The sequence below is a fragment of the Hordeum vulgare genome, chromosome 3H (assembly GCF_904849725.1).
Source record: "Hordeum vulgare subsp. vulgare chromosome 3H, MorexV3_pseudomolecules_assembly, whole genome shotgun sequence".
NCBI lineage: Eukaryota > Viridiplantae > Streptophyta > Magnoliopsida > Poales > Poaceae > Hordeum > Hordeum vulgare.
This window is the reverse complement of record NC_058520.1, coordinates 550,596,186-550,613,523: the sequence shown is the minus strand read 5'-3', so window position 1 is coordinate 550,613,523 and position 17,338 is coordinate 550,596,186. Positions and strand designations below refer to the sequence as shown.

The window sequence follows — 17,338 nt, the reverse complement described above, 5'->3', positions numbered from 1 at the left end:
CTAGAGGCAACTGTAGTACTGAAAATAGGTAATTTCACTACATTTTGTGCCCCAGTTAACTTTTTCTAACATTCTTCTAACTTCCTCACCGATACTTCTAAGTTGTCTATTGTTCATGTCGTATGTCGTTGTTTCTAATTTACGTGTAATACTATGAAGTCATCTACCAATGATGCTCTATTATCTGCTACCGCTAGTTGTGGTAGGCCACTTGGTGGTGAATTTGGGTAACTTCAGAGTGATCGTAGGCAACTTATAAATAACATTGATAAGCAACTTCACAATATTGTAGGCAACTATTTTCATAAAGTTAAGCAACTGAGCAGCAATGATAGACAAATTACCAACAACAGGCAACTGAGCATCAATGGTAGACAACTTATAGTATTTATAGGCAACTGAGCATCCATCCTAGGCAACCGATCATCAACAATAGACAACTGAGCAGCCATGATAGACAAGTTGAGATAATGTTAGCAAAATTCACAAGTACACGTAGTGTAATGTAGTTGCTTGTATATAGCACTAAAGGTGTCTCATATTTTCGGTCATGGTTCTCGTTTTTACGCAAACCAACCTAATAGACACTCCTATTAGGCCAAAAAGAAGTTGCTTCCCTATGACACTAAGGTTGCCTCCGTTGCATCCAAAGTTGCTCATAAAAAAAGTTTGATCAAACCTATCCATATGTGATCTAGTTTTGAAGAACTCGCTATAAGAAACTCAATGATGAAAACAGATTTAAATTTTGATAATCGAATCATTTAAAAAAATTCCGAATCCCAAATAAATGCATAAGACAAAAATCTTGGCTGATTTTCTTTTTGGACCTCTGTTTGTCACAGTATCGCATGATCACACGGGAGACCGGATTTCCTTCCTAAAAAGGGAGGTGTGCCCGATCACACGAACGAGCGCTCCGTAGCCACGTCCAAATCATTGAGATACATCGTTGAATAGACACCAAGAGGGCACTGTACTGAATTTTGCTTGAATGCAACTTTCCTCGTTCAGTGGCTGACTTGGCAACATTGTCAGAGCTGATTACCTGTATGATTGCCATGTTGCCAGAAGCAGGAAAATGAAGGTGCTCGAGAAACAGGGACTCGTGGCTTCAAATCTCAGCAGCGCAGAGTCGGAGCAGAATTCTTGGTCCCCGTTGCTGAGCAGGCTTGCTCCTGTCTGTCTCCTGGCACCATAGTCAAGGTATGAGATGGGGTGTGCGGCGATCTGAACCTCAAGCGGAACAGGCAAGTACAAGCAGCAGTTGTTAGGTGTAAGATAGTACAGTATATCTGTTTTTGAAACTTGACTCATCTCTCGTTTTCCAGATATACCGGAGTAGGTCTACAGTACAAGACCCAGGCCTATTGGAGTAGTAAGTAAGATGGAGAAGATCAGCACAAGACAGCTTATGTTGAGCATGAGACGTAGTTTATTACAAACCCAGAAAAGATTGATACTACTACTCAGTACTTCCTCAGTCCCAAAATAAGTGTCACAAAATTTATACTAAGTTAGTACAAATTTTATACTAGATCAACGACACTTATTTTAAAACGGAGGAAGTACCAAATAGCTATAGAAAAAAAGCATAGAAAAACTATAGGTGTTCACCAGCTTCCAGGATGCCAAATCTTACTTGCAGTACCATCAGTAGTAAGTAAGATGGAGGAGAGAAGGGCGTTGCAAAGACCGGGCTCCAATGAGCCCGGTATTTCAAAAAAAATTAATATATATTTAAAAGCTTCAAAAATACTATTTTTTATATAAATATATATATGATAGTTAAGTATGTAAAAAGTTTCATCAGGTAATTCGCCTTTTTGCATTCTATACAAAAAAGATAAAAATCTGGCCCAAATACAACAAAAATAAGACCCATTTTAATCTGTGTATTTGTCTTTTTTTTATATGCTACATAAAAGCATAAATATTAGTGAAAAATTATACACGTATACTACAAATACGTATCTATGTATATACTTTTTTTCAGATTTTTTTAGTACGTGAAAATGGTATTTTGGTAAAAAAAATTACCTGGCTCACTAGAGCCCGGGTGCCGCTCTGCTTTTTCGAGATGGAGGAGCCTTTTTATTTCTGCCGGGTGCCGCTCTGCTTTTTCGAGATGGAGGAGCCTTTTTATTTCTGCTGTGAAAACTCCGGTTGCAGGAGCAAGAGATTCAGTGAGAAGGCGCCATATGGGAGTTTAGTGCAAGGGGCGATGTTTCTGTTATTCAGAGTCAGAGAGACCAAAGCAATGCTGGATCAACAATTCCTGTATAGCGTATGCTGATTGGGACATGAAAGATGATTGTGACTTGGATGCAGACATTTACAGTTCATCATCATTAAGCTGAAGCGCTGAATTTAATTTCTTAACGGCAAAGAACATTGCAAATTTGCTAAGTACAGGCTGGTACTGACAGAAGAACTATAATCCAGATCCAAAAAATTGAGCAGTAACCCACCCAATATAAATTTTATTCTGTTAACCGAACTTGGTACAGATTCAAGGAGAAACAGGCCCACGATATGCTAGGAGAACACGAGGGTTAAAAAGACACCCGTCACATACAAGCTAGAACAAACTAATCTTCAGCACAAGCTTGTTGCTGAAGGAGGCCTAGCACAATAAGCAACAGCAAGTCTCGGAACAAGATGCTAACAGTTCCAACTTCTCGCCCCTTGGAGCATATGATCTGGTGATCACAAACAAGATAGACCATCCATTACCTATGTCATAAGCAGGTCGTTGACTCCAAGGTGAGGAGGGCGCATGGAGACCCTAACTTCATGTTCTTCAGGTTCGTTTCCCCGTTTGGGGACCATGATCTCAAGAACTGCAGCAGCCTCATCAAAGTATGCCTCAAGCTTGGCACCTTCAGGTATACGGGTGGCTAGAGGTATTTCACGGATGAACTCCCCAGGAGGGCAGTGCTCAGGCATAGCGTCAGTGAGCTTGAAGACCCTGTCATGTCTCCTTATGTATGGCATCCGGGCTGTACTAACACAAAAGATTTTAACTATGCCATGGGTAGGAGTGTTCTTCCACGAAACCTTTACCCTCTGCTGATCAACAAATGGTAAGGTGACCATTATTAAGTAGCCCTGATCATCCTCGTAAATGGACTTGGCAGCAGTTGCTGGCCCAGAGGCCTTCCTCATCACCCCGGTGAAGTCGTGAAGCCACGAAGGCTGCACTACTGACTGCATCTCGACATCTTGTTGTGTCCTCCCAGTGCAAGGGTTCAGAGGCAAGAAGCACTCCTCGTCCATGGCATGCGGAAATGACTCCTTCCGGCGCTTGCTGCTGACAGGGGAGAGATCCGTACCGTCTTCTCCAGAATGATTGGATGGTGATGACAAATTCAAGCCTGATCCATTAAGCATCTTCTTTGGGGGTTGTTGCTGAACATTATTGCTCTTGACGGTAGCAGTGTGTGGCCTCTCCAGCTCAAGCTCTGAGTTTGGCATAGTCCTCCATGTCCCAAAATCACTGGCCTCCTGTGGGATGGAGAAGTTGAGGTCCCTCCCTGTAAGCTCCGCCCACCTCCTCCGGTCGACATCGGTGATGCCCACGAGATTCGGCGAATTCACCACCTCAATCCCATGGATACACTGCGGGTTGGAGAGCCCCCGGTAGTGCTTGCGCTGCATCCGGTGCGACCGGACAAATCCCCTGTCGACACTGAAAGGGAAATGCGGCTCGCCGGGGCGTGAGTGCCCATTCATGTAGCTCCTCAGCTGCATCTTGCCGAGGGCATTGTCCGGCCTCTCCTTGAACACCCACATGTACATGTTCTCCATGTCGTGCTGCACCAGGAACATGTCGAGGCGGAGGTCCGTCTTGTCGAACCCCGACACGCCGTTGGCGTCCCGGACGACCTTGCTCTTGCCCTTGTCCGACAGCAGGGGCTTGAAGTAGAAAGTGAAGAAGAACCAGGCGCCCCAGATGCTGTCCCCGCGCTTGGTGGTCTTGCGGCTCCCGGCGGCAGCCTTGGGGGCGGTGCTGAGCACGGCCTCGGCGTCGAAGACCTGCGGGCCGAGGCCGACGCCGAGCATGTCGCAGGGCTCCGTCTGCCACGGCTGGTTGATGTCGGGCGGCGGGGCGCCGGAGAGGGACACGGCGTGGGCGCGCGCGCCCGCTCCGACGCGGGGCTGCACCATGACGCCGACGGCGCGGTCGTCGAGGTGGCCGGAGGGGTCCATGGAGAGCAGGGTGCAGAGGCCGTGGTGGCCCCCGCCGCCGCCGCCGCCGTTCTCCATGGACAGGGTGGTGACGAGGTCCTCCCCCATGGGTGGCGAGTCGGGGTGGTGGGTGGGTGCTACTAATGGCGGCCTCCTCCTGGTCCTCCGCTCCTCCCTCCTCCCCGGCCGCTATCTAATCGGCGGCCTCCGGATCCCTCCGCATTCCAAGAAGGCGTCCCACAGCAGCCAGTCGTGCGACCACTCCATGTAACCCACCATCAGTTCCCCCGCGGGAACACGCCCACAAATCTGAACCAAATCCGGAACCCCGGACAATCTCCTATCCTATCCTAGGAATCACGGGCTCATGGCGGAAGCGGGCGGGCGGACGACGAGTTACCCGACGACGGTCACCTCCATTCGGAAAGCTTCGCGATTATCGCGGGCGGCGTGGGGAGCAGCAGGGGCGCGAGGACATGGACGGGGGTGGGGGTGAGGGGGGGGGGGGGGGTGTGTGGGAGGTGGAAGAAAGGGAAGAGGTAGTTGTGGGGGAGCGGCCGCTTTTATTGGCTTCTGAGGCTCGGAAGCGCCCTCCACCGGATGCGGCTGGCCCTGTGACGGCGAGGCGGACGGTGCCGTCGTTTCCACGCCCACGGCGTTAGGGCACACGCCACCGCTGCGCTCACGTCCGTCCGCCGTGCCGTGCCGTGCCGCATGTGCGTTTTTTGCCTTGTGCTTCGCGGTAATCGGCAACAAGCCGTACAACTTTTGGTGCTTCCGTGTAATAATACCTTCATTTTTCCTTTCGTTTGCTTTCACCTTTTTCCATGCCGTGTTTTGCTATGATCTGCTGCCTGAAAAGTTAGGCCTGTTTTGAAACCACAATAAATTATGATAAATCTGAATTATAAAGATTATATAGTTAGGTTTATAAAAATAATTTAAGTGAATATATTTATCGGTCATATTATATAAACTGTAGTTCAGGTTTTTTACATTGCATAATGACTTGTCTGTCTTGCACGCGCTGAGGAGAAAAAAAAGGATAATGAGTAGATTGTGAGTTTTTCAATAACCTGTCCATCTATTTTTTATAATCTACAACATAATTTTATCATGTTTGAAGACATTATAGATTATAAAAACTGAATTATCATAATCTGAATAACTCCAAACAAGGCTTTAGTCGTGTTCATGTAGTTTCTTTGGTGGCGCATTTGTTTCATTTCAAGTTTGTTACGTTTTTTTATAATTACTATTATAATGTGTTGGGGTGAGACCTTCCTTTTGAACGCTTGGTGTAGTTTTACGATATATCAAACATGCATGAGCATAGGGCACATCTGGTAACAATGTGGTTGGTCGCGACTGTGATGAGAGAGGGCAGTTTAAGGAAATATAGTCAAACCATTTTCGTGTACTCTTATTTCACAGTTTAAAAATATGAATATGAAATAAAATAGTATTTTACTTAACAAAACAAGAAAAGGCTACACATGACAATACAAAGAAGGTATCCTCAGACTGAATGGATTTCATTTAGTATAATATGAGAATTGGTTGAAGTTTAATCTCATTTAGAATAGGAGTTTATAAGCAACATAGCGAGGAATCACAAACTTGCCATGTTAGTGGAACGGACGAGTTTGAGGGGGAGCCTTCACGAGAGAGCAAGCATTAAGAGTCGCCTCTCAAAGCCTAGTCTCCGATCTGCTCCGACAACATCACCAGTCATGGCCGAGACGGGTGAGGAGCTTGGAATAGTCGTGTGCATAGTAGGCCTAAGAATAGAGTTATCTTATGGACGTGTGGCGGGATGGTAATAGAGAGCATGTTGAAAGTGCGTTATATCGACTAGAGGGGGTGAATAGGCGATTTTTAGAATTTCATCGCTGAGGAAATTCCTTTTGAGGAAATTCCTCACTGATGAATTACGTGTAGCGGAAATAGCGCAGGATCAGAAGCGCAAAGACTACCACGGCAGATTACTTGGTGAAGACTATGAGAATCGGTTTGCAAAGTACACAGGTAAAGATTAACTCGAATGAAGAATTTGAGGTTGAGGAAATTCAGAGAAAGTCTTCACACAAATTCTTCAAACAACACAGATGAAAGCCTTCAACGTACAATTTTGAGGAAATGAAAGAGTTGAAAAAATAGAACACGTAGCTCGATGAAGACAGTTGTTGATGACCCAGTTCTAACTGTTGTGACAGTTGTACGTCTGGTTTGAAGCGGCTTGGTATTGAAACCAAAGGACACACAGTCCCGAGACACACAGTCCCTACCGTATTCTCCTTGAGCTAAGGACACACAGTCCTCGCCCAACACTCGTGGTAAGTCTTCAGGGCAGACTTCCAAACCCTCACAAACTCGGTCACCCGACGATGCACAATTGACTGCTGGATGCTCTAGACCATGACGCCTAATCGTCTGGTGGATGCACAGTCCTCAAAGGTAAAAGGCTTCAGTTCCACACATGAACAAATTCTTCAGTGATGCTCAATCACTTGGTTTTTGGTTTGGGGTTTGGTGTTTAGGGTATTTCCTCACGATTTTCTCTCAAAGACTCTAAGGAATTTGGGTTGCTCTAAATGACAAGTGTCAGTTTTCTCGGAGCAGCCAACTAGCTAGTGGTTGTGGGGGCGGCTATTTATAGCCTGTGAGCATCCCAACATGATTTGACATAAATGCCCTAAACTATTATGACCGTTGGGTGGATAAGATCAGTGAGGTGGCGCGTGTCGCGGCAACGGTCGGAACTTTCAACTATGAAAGTCCTCATGTATCTCATATTCCTCACTTGAGGGTTTTGTAGGTTTAGGCTTGTGTTGAGCATAATGAGGAAATTCATTCCGTAGTATTACTTCGATCTCCTTTAACAGTACAGTGTTCCCATGACTCAAGAGTAAAGAAAATGAAATAGAAAGAGTAAGTCTTCACGCAGTTTTTCTTCAGGACACACTGAATTCCTCATCTTGAATATCTTCATGAGGAATATCAATTTCATCGTAATTTCTTGGCGATCAAAGTCTTCAAGTTAAGACCAATTTCTTCAGCCGAAGACATTCATTTTTAGGGGTCGATATTCATCGTATAACTCAAACTCCTCAGCGACTTATAGAGCATGTGTACATTTATAAACACATTAGTTCCTTAACCTATAAGTCTTCAAACCACCAAAATCACTAAGGGCACTAGATGCACTTACAATCTCCCCCTTTTTGGTGGTTGATGACAATTAGGTTAAGTTTTCAACGGGGATAAAAATATGAAGTGTAAATACTGAGTTTGAGGAATTTGGAATCAAGATACTGAGAGACTCCCCCTGAAGATGTGCATATTTTGAGGAATTTGCTTTGCACAACAGATGCACATTGATGATTTATATCGTGGAGATCTCCCCCTGTATCTTGTAAATCATGCATACATTTGACATATAATATGAGGAATTTGAAAATACATGATGAAAAATGGTGTCTAATGAATTTCAGCATGCCTGCGTTTATAGACTTTGAGGAATAAGCATGCGAAGAAAAACATTCAAAAAGAGTCAGAGCACCATCGGGCTTAAGTTACAACTCATTACACCAAAACACTTCAGAAGAACCAAGAGTTTGTAAATTAATAATGTTTATAAGCCCCAAAATAGATCCCGTTTGAATACTAACTCCCCAATTTTCCCCCTTTGTCATCAAGTGACGAAAAGGGACAAAACTTAGGACTAACGCCCTTGGAAGAAATTCACTTCTTAGTTGATGAAGAGGCGTGAGAATTCTTGGAGACAAGCTTCTTCCTTGGACCAGTTGAAGTGTCTTCTGGTCCTTCATCTAACTCAGCAGTGCGGAATGAAGAAAATGAACTGTCATCCAAGTCAGGAACTGGAATTGGCTTGAATTTCTTCTTTGGAGGCCACGACCAGTCGAAGTCTTGAGTAAACTCCAATTCCTCAAGTTCCTCTTGAGTCTTCAGATGAGCCAAGGTGGCCCAAGTGCGATCAAACACCTCAGGAAGGTAATATTGTTTTTTCTTCACTGCATTTTGAGTTTCGTTGAGGGTTTTCACAATGGCACTAAACTAAAGTTTAACTCACTTGTGATTTCCATCGACCTGCTGATGAAGACTGAGGAGTAGCTCTCTGTTATTCATCACTCTGGGGGCAGTTGGGCTTGGAAGATCTTGGGTAGGAGTGTCATCATATGAAGAATAAGAATCTGCCTTGCGAAATTGGCTATCAAGGGGCCGATTTCCTTCATCAATTACAGACTTGCCTTTGCCTTCAATAGGCTTAAATAATTTCTTGATGACTTTGATCGGTGGCAGATATCCGAGGTGATTCTGAAAATCAGCTTGGTAGTTGATGCCTGACCTATTTTGATGAATCTCATAATCCACGGCGCATAAATCTTCAATTCGAATGGCGAAAGGGCATTGTCAGCCAAAGTCCTCAAAAACAAATCATGAAGGTTCATCGGTATGCCATGGATGACATTGAACAGGATATTCTTCATGATGCCTACGACATCTTCTTCATCATCACACCCTTTGATTGGAGCAATGGCATACGACAAGATTCTGTAGACTGTTCTTGGTTCATACTTCAAGTCTTGTACCAGAAATCGAGTCCTTGGGGGTTGGTCCATGGCCAAAGGCCTCATGAGGACTTCCATCAGTCTGTTGGGCAGTTCATGTTCATCATACATCAAAACCGCGTCCTCTAAGGGAATTGAGATTGGAAGAGCTCGAAGCAATTCAGTTGCAGGCGCTTTGTAGTGCATGTGCTGAGTCATCCAATCCAAAACCTAAGTATTGACATCCTTTGGGTCGCCAGAGATGTGCAGAGTGGCGTAGAACTAAAGAATGATGTCTGTGTTCCAATCGCCGATGTCAGTGCAGGAAGGCAGTAATCCAGCTTTGTGAAGAACGTTGAGGACTGGAGCAAAGCAAGGTATTTCCTCCATATCACAGTGAGGAATATGGGTATGCTGAAATATCTTGTTCCTCCCATAGAGCACCGAAGCACAGTAGTTGAGTTGATTCCTTGTCCAAAACTTCTTGTGCCTGATGCGAAGCTTATCATATGGATTCTCGCCAGTGAAGTACATGCGTTCTTCATGGAATGCCTCCTTTTGAAACTTTGGCCTTTTGGAGAAAGGTTGATTCTGTTGTGGTTGAAGATTTGCTGTTGTTCTTGAGGAGGAGCCACTATCATTGTTGTTTCTGTGTTTACCACAACAATACCAGTTTCAGTGTTCGGTGCAGTAGCATTTTCTTTAGTCTGAGCATTTTCCTTAGTTTGAGGATTTTCCTCAGCTTGAGGAATTTGCTTGTTGGAGGAGGCAGTTGCAGTATTTGTCGCTGCATTGTCTTCAGCTGATGCAGCTGATTCTTGAGCAGATTCCTCACAAAAGGTTTTCCCATCAGAACCTGTGAGGATTTATGTTGCAGCAGGAGTCAGAGGAATTTGAGTTGACCTGGGTGAGCGTGGATGTGTCTCTTCCCAGAAATCATCATGAATCACTACAGTGCTGCACCCAGTTTCATCATCACCCACTTTTTCTTCAGTGGTCTTTGGAGGAATGGTGGATTGAGGAATATCGTCTATCTGTATTTCTTCATCCATTATTTCTTCATCTTCAGCATCCTCCATTTCTTCATCATCTTCAGGAATGATGTCACGCCCAAGATGCGACCCTATCCTTAATTTGGCACGAGGGCCTCGTCAGGGATAGAAGCGCATCTCGTCGTGTCGCAAGAATGGATATTGTTACAAGTACATGTACTGAAAAGAAGATATATATATATATATATATATATATATATATATATATATATATATATAATTGGCTTACACTCGCCACAAGCTACATCAGAGTCACAACAGTACAATAAATAAACATCATGAAGAAAAGCAGGGTCCGACTACGGACGAAAACAAACGACAAAAGAAGAACGACGTCCATCCTTGCTATCCCAGGCTGCCGGCCTGGAACCCACCCTAGATCGATGAAGAAGAAGAACAAGCAACTCCAAATGAACAATCAACGCGCTCGCGTCAAGTAACCTTTACCTGTACCTGCAACTGGTGTTGTAGTAATCTGTGAGCCACAGGGGACTCAGCAATCTCATTTCCAAAGGTATCAAGACTAGCAAAGCTTAATGTGTGAGGCATGGTTAAGTGGTGAGGTTGCAGCAGCGGCTAAGCATATATTTGGTGGCTAAACTTACGAGTACAAGTATAAAGAGGGAGATGATCTACGCATAACGGACGTGAACTACTGATGATCAAATGAATGATCCTGAACACCTACCTACGTTAGACGTAACCCCACCGTGTCCTCGATCGGAGAAGGAACTCACGAAAGAGACAGTCACGGTTACGCACACAGTTGGCAAGTTTTAATTAAGTTAACTTCAAGTTATCTAAAACCAGTGTTAAACAAAGTTTCCACGTTGCCACATAACCGCGGGCACGACTTTCCGAAAAGATTTAACCCTGCAGTGGTGCTCCAACTAGTCCATCACAAATTACCACAAGCCGCATAGAAATCCTCAATCACGAAGCTCGCGATCTCGTCGGATTCCCTAGTGGAAAACCTCAACTCTGAGATTACCCAAAGCATCACCGGAATCCCGATGCACAAGATATCTCGTCAAAGGTAAAACTAATCCAGCAAGGCCGCCCGACGTGTCGACAATCCCGATAGGAGCCGCTTATCTCGTTCTCAGGACACGACGGATGGAAAAGCCTACAGGTACCAAACCTCGAGTTGCCCCGTGGTGTCCCCGCAGTCTGCCCAATTTGGACCAACACTCATGAGGAGCACTAGCCCGAGGGTTGATTAAATTATCCTCGGGGTCCGGAAAGTCCCTATGCAATTTTATTAGGTTATTAGGCAAATGTAGTACCAAAGTTGGGCCTTGCCAGACCAGCTTTAATCTAAAACGAACTATCAAGGGGGTCCCCATAACAACCCCGATCGTGTTAGGAGTGCTCAATTATGGAACATAACACCGGTAGCCGAAAGTAAGGGGGCAAAGGTGGAACAAAATACCAGGCTAGAAAGGCTGAGCCTTCCACCTTTTACCAAGTATATAGGTGCATTAAATTAAATAGCATTTAATATGGTGATATAACAAGGAACCCATGCTTTCACATGGAAGCAAAGCACCTGCAACTAGCAACGCTAACACAGGGTTAAGCAAGCAGTAACATAGCCAATCAGTGGTTTGCTAGGTTGAACAGGTTGAAGGTTTTCATGGCATTGGTGAGAGGCTGATATTTAACATGTGGTAGGCAACGAGACATAATCGATAGCATCGAAATAACTAGCATGATAATGATAGTAATGGTATCTGGGGAAATGGTCATCTTGCCTGAGATCCCGCTTGGAAGAAGAATGACTCCGTGAAGCAGACGAACCGACGTAGTCGAACGGGTCCTCACAATCCGACACGCTTGCGGAACTCTATCAAAACGAAGAAAACCGGAAACACATATCAACACACGATATACACCACACGATGCACAACACATATGATGCATGACCAGCTGAATACATGCAAGACACGCCATGGCAACTCACACAAACAAACACTACACATTAAGTGAAGTTCAATATGCAACGAGTTGCATATTGACGAAACTCCACGTTTATTATTTAGTTCTACCCGATTAGATACACGACAATATTAAATGTGGTTAAACATGGCAAGAGGTGAAGCGTAATTAAACTACCTATCTAGGCATTTTAAACGAGGTCGGAAATGACATATAGCACCTCCGAGACGACCTCACATGTTAATTTACAATTTTATCCAGATCTGAACTAACTCATTTAATTAGTTGTTAAACATCAAAACAAATAGTTTCACGTGATTCTATGCGTCGTTACAAGCAATTTACACATAGAGAACATCTCCAACGGAGCTACGGTTCAAAAGATACAAGCACCGCAAGATATGATGGCATGAATGCAATATGTGTGCAACGACGGCTACGAGCACTTAAAAACATACAACCAGCAAGAGAAAATGAAACTACATGAGATTCTAAGTAAGTTCCATGTAGGACTCAATCAAAACGGAGCTACGGTTCAACAACTACGAGCAAAACAAGAAAACACCACGATCTGCCAAAATCAGCCACATAGCATTTTCTACACCCCACAACTACGAGCTACAAAATCCCAATATGCTCAAGCAAGGCATGAGACGATAGAGGGCAAGAAGAACTACAACATACAACTAACAATAACTAGCGTGGCATCATGTATCACTAGGAAAAGAAGTCACAAAATGGCTTCTCACACACAGTTTCAGACTTAGTGAAAATTACATTTCATGAAAGTGCAGTTTTCGATCTGAAGCCATATTGACAGCAGCAAAACCATAATCTACAAGACTCCAAATGGTATGAAAATTCACAGCATGCTAGAGAATCACAAGGTCTACAACTAACTCCATTGGACCAACCTCAAAAGAGCTACAGAACACAAGATAGAAGCAAAACAAAACAGCAACAAAATATAACAGATCCCAGACTTAGAAATATTCCAGCATCTCTAAAACATCACTATTTCTAGCAACTTGAGAGCAAGCAAACCACACCTAAACATGCATTTCTATTGCAACTAAAAATACTAGGGGCTAGACTAAACATCAAAGAACAACTCTCTAGTTGCCAACTTAATCAAACGAAGCACGAAATAAATCCTACGGAATAGACAAGAGGGCAACATGGCAAAATATCGCGTGAACTAACTTGCTCAAAAGCTAAAACTAATTGCATATAAAAATCCTACCCCAAAAACATATAAAATTTGTGGGGTTGCGCAACAAAAATATTGCCACACGTAAAGCGAGATAATGTCCTAAGCACGGAAATAAACTAGCGACAAATCCCTACACGCAAAAATACCAACGTCTACTCTAAAATACATGGCAAAGGGGTTCCTAAAACATGGGCATTTATACTACGGCATCCGAGCAATTCGAACACGCGCGGAAAATAAACTACAGAGCGGATCCTATTGGAACAACACGTAAATCTATGCATATGTCGTCTCAAACTACGTCAAACAATTATGCAAGTTGGAATCATATTCTACGCGAAATTCTACACCAAAACCATATACAACTCATCGCGAACCGACTCACGGTTTAAAAGATACGGTCGATCTACTATATGTCTATTTTTTTGGAATATAAATAATTCCGAAAATCATCTATATTACTAACGGGCCTACAGCATGCGCAACATAAATAAAATGCGTTGGGGCGGGGAATAGCCTCACCTTTGGACTGGCTCGGACCGGCCTGGTGAGGAGGCTGGTGGAGATGGGCCGAAGAAGGCCGGCCCCGGCCTGGTCGCTGGTCAGCTGGGCGTGGGGGCGCGTAGCTGGGCCTGCTCGGGGCCCAGCCGAGCGGCCACGGGCGATGCAGGAGCGGGGCGACGGTCGCGCCTCCTCGTCGTGCCCGAGGGTGGCGGCCGAAGCCTACAGAAGGAACAGCAGCGACGGGAGCATGGGAACCCGGCGGCGGGGCAAGGGAGGTCCGATCCGGCCGGGATCCACCGGATCCGGGCATACGAGGCGGCGGCAGCAGGCTCCCATTGCGGCGCGACGAACGGCGGCGGCGCGAGCTGCTGCTTGCTGCGGCTGGCAAGCGGAGCTCCGGCAAGGACGACGCGATCCCGTGGTGGGGCACGGGTGGCGCACGGCGGCCGAGGTGGGGCCGACGGGGAGGTGCGGCGGCGCGACAGGAGAAGCTCGGCCTGCTGCTGCTCGGCCAGGGGACACTCGGGAGCAGGGAGCTCGGGCCACGGCGGCGGCCGGCCAGATGGGCCCGAGAGGGCTCGATCCGGGATGAGGCGAGCCGGCGGCTGGTGGGAGGCTGAGGGGAGAGAGAGAGGGTTAGGGTTTCGAGTGGCACGGAAATCGAGGCAGGGCTAGGGTTGTTGTCCAAAATAATAGGAGGGGTCTATATATAGACAAATGGGGGGCTAGGTTAACCGGAATTTCGTTCCGGATCCAACCGTGCGGTCGGATTCGGATGATTCCGAACGCGGGAACGGTTATGAGGCCATGTAGAGTGGTTATCCGGAGACGAGAGGGAGAACGGGCGGCGCGGCAACGAATTTTAATACACCGACATACGTCCGACGGTAGACCGAATATGGTGCCGTTACGGTCGACCGTTCGGGTACCAGACGAACTCCGATCGCGACGAAACTTGACAGGCGGCCTACCTATATTAAAATAAGACCGCACGTCAAATCTCAACCCAATCAGAGAAATTTTTACACACACTTTTAAAAACAAGATTTGAAAGATGCCGCGGGTGCGTGCGTGTGTGGTCGGGCTTAGAATGGACAATGACGAGAACCGGCAACTAACACGGATGCAAGTTTTGAAAATTGGCGGGAACGGAGATGCTGATGCAATGCAGATGGTGCGCATGATGCGATGATGATGCGACGAAAGAAAATAGAAACACGACGAAAACGGAAAGAGAGGGGAATCTTCTGGAACGTCGGCATCGGGCTGTCACAAATGACATAGTCAATTCCGAAGGGAACGATCAAGTAAGATGGAGTTACATTCAGAGGAGTAGCATCCACTGAGGCAGTTGAAGACTGTGACTGAGTGACCTTCTGGCGTTTGGCATATGAGGTTTCTAATGTCATTGAAGCTTTTCTCTTCTTTGCTTTTTTTCTCAGCCGCTTTAGTCTTCTTCACGTCTGATGCAGACGAAATCACTTTCTTCACCTTTGAGGGCTGTGGTGAGGAACAGTTTCATCAGGCACTGGTGCAGTGTCTGGCCTGGCAGTTTCATCAGCTGGAGCATTTTCTTCAGCTGGAATATCTTGAGGAATTTCCTCAGCAGCTGGTTCATCAGTTTCATCTTCCTCAGGCAGCTGAATAGTGAAGCTTGACTGAGGTGTTGTTTGCTGCATTTGAGGAGCGGCTCTCTTGTTGTATTCATCAACTGCAGCAGATGCAACCTTGATGAAATTCACCTTGACACCTTCACTATCAGTGTGAATACTCGTGTACTTGTCTGTTAGAGCTTTAAGTTCAGCCTCAGTTGATACAAGTGCTTAAGGCGTCAGCTTGAGGAGATTCTGCTTGAGGAATTTCTCCTTCTTGAGTTTTGCAGCCTTTGCTTGCTTGGCTTGCTGCTCTTTCCACTTTGCCTCATTGATGAAAGTGGCCACCATATGGCTTACAGCAGGGGGAAGTTTTAAGTCATCAACAGGGGTGTTTGGATCTTCATACCAGAGGTTGATGAAGTCGAGCAAAACCTTCGGGTCCATGGCTAGAGGAATGGAGATGCCGGAGGCTTGTGCAACCCGTCCCTATTTGTTTCTGATGATAGCTTGAAGTGTCTCATCAAATTCTTCACTTCCTTCTGATGCAAAAGGAACGTTGATGACTTTGCTAGGACTTGGCCTGATGCCTCTTCCAGCAGTCATTTTAGTCTTCCATAAAGGAGGTGAAGACTTTGCAGCAGAGCTGGTGGCACACGGCACTGAGGAACTTGATTGAGCAGGCTGATGCTTAATGAGCTGCTTCTGTTGAGGTTGTGAAGACTGTGGTGCAGTTGAAGATTTTGCAACCGTAGCAGCCTTCTGAGGCATGTGCTCTTTCGGCACTGAGGGTTTGGGTTTCTTGAGCAGAATCTTCTTATGAGGAATTGTTGTAGCAGAGGCCTTAGCAGCTGAAGAGGTGGCGGCAGTGGTAGCAGCAGCAGAGTCATCATTGAATTTCTTCACACCTGCTTCTGCCTTCTTCTGTAGCTTGGACAAATATTTGCTCTTCTCATCAGGATAATCCTCAATGGTTTCAACGCTTGAGGGATGAGCAGCTTGTTGATCGCCCTGAGGAGGCCTCTTGCATGGTGGCTTGAGGGCGAATTTCTTCACATACTTTGGAGTCACATATTTGTACTCCTTCCACTCCTTAGCCCACATGCGTTCAATTTTCTGAAGCCTTATCTTGTGCTTCGCCATGGTTTCTTTGCCATGAATTTCCTCATCCGGAGTGCAATAGTCAACATATATATCTTCAGGTATTTCAAATGTTGTGTTCTGTTCAAGCTTCTTTCCTCCTTTCTGTTTACGGTCATCCTCCATTTTCTTCAACTGGGGCTTTTGCTAAGGAATCTGAACTCTTGATGATTCTGATGACACAGGCAGAGTTTCTTCGAGAAATGCTGCAAATGAGTTAAGTTAAGGAGAACCTAGAGATTCATCAGCAGACATTTTTGTACATGTGAACAGAGTATAGGTGCGAAGAATTTGGAGAGGTCATATGCGTTTTCAGATTTGAAGAAATTGAAAAAAATTAGAAGATGAGGAATTTGACCAGTGGGTTGAGGAATTTGACTAAGCATTCTGATCTTGGGTTCCACAGTTGTGCAGATTCGAGAATTTACACAATTGAGAAATCTTATGAAGAATTTTAGTGGCTTAGTGAAATTCATCAAGTGTTTGAGGAATGAGTGTGCATCGCTGACATACACTCTGAGGAAAAATAGATTACGCGAGTGTAAAGTGAATTAAAAGATCAACAAAGGTAGTAAAATAGGATTTTATTTACCTTGAGTGAAGAACACGAAGAACTGGAGCAGTAAAAGAGGGAAGTTCCTCGATTCAGATCTTTAGCGCCCTAACTTGGCAACTGAAGTCCGCTACGACGGCGGCGGAATGCGATTTTCCGCACCCGGCGTGAGTCCGGCGACGGTGAGGGTAAGACAACAAAGGTTTTCCTCACCGGCGACGAGATTTCTAGCGGTGGCGCTAGGGTTGAGATTGAGCGGAGAAGACGAGAGGACGAAGGGTTTTGACTCAAGGGGGTAAGGGCCTATTAATAGCTCAGGTGAAAAACTGTTCGGCCAAAACTTTCGAACCGAACCGCCCTTGTCTATTCGTCTCCGCATGACACGTGGAGCCCACAACTGAAGCGGTGGAGTTTGTGGTTATCCTATCGCAAGAAGTGGGTCTAGTTACTGTGTAACGTTATAAAAATGATTTTTGAATCTTTGAGGATTTCGTTGCAAAGTCCTCAGCTGACAAGGACACAATGGGGATTTTGTACAAGTGTCAAGTAGAACGCATATGCAGAATTGAATAGACTGTGTTGAG

At 45.4% G+C, this 17,338-nt stretch overlaps 1 protein-coding gene across 1 annotated transcript; it reads right to left on the bottom strand.

The window, feature by feature from the left end:
* Positions 1-2,444: 2,444 nt before the first annotated feature.
* Positions 2,445-4,689, bottom strand: LOC123444935. The gene has a single exon (XM_045121822.1). It carries the CDS (start codon positions 4,297-4,299, stop codon positions 2,737-2,739), a length of 1,563 nt encoding a protein of 520 aa, XP_044977757.1. The 5' UTR covers positions 4,300-4,689; the 3' UTR covers positions 2,445-2,736.
* Between the last annotated feature and the right edge of the window lie 12,649 nt (positions 4,690-17,338).

Bases quoted from the DNA above. Each gene is read 5' to 3' on its own strand.
- LOC123444935 (XM_045121822.1), bottom strand. From the start codon at position 4,299: ATGGGGGAGGACCTCGTCACCACCCTGTCCATGGAGAACGGCGGCGGC.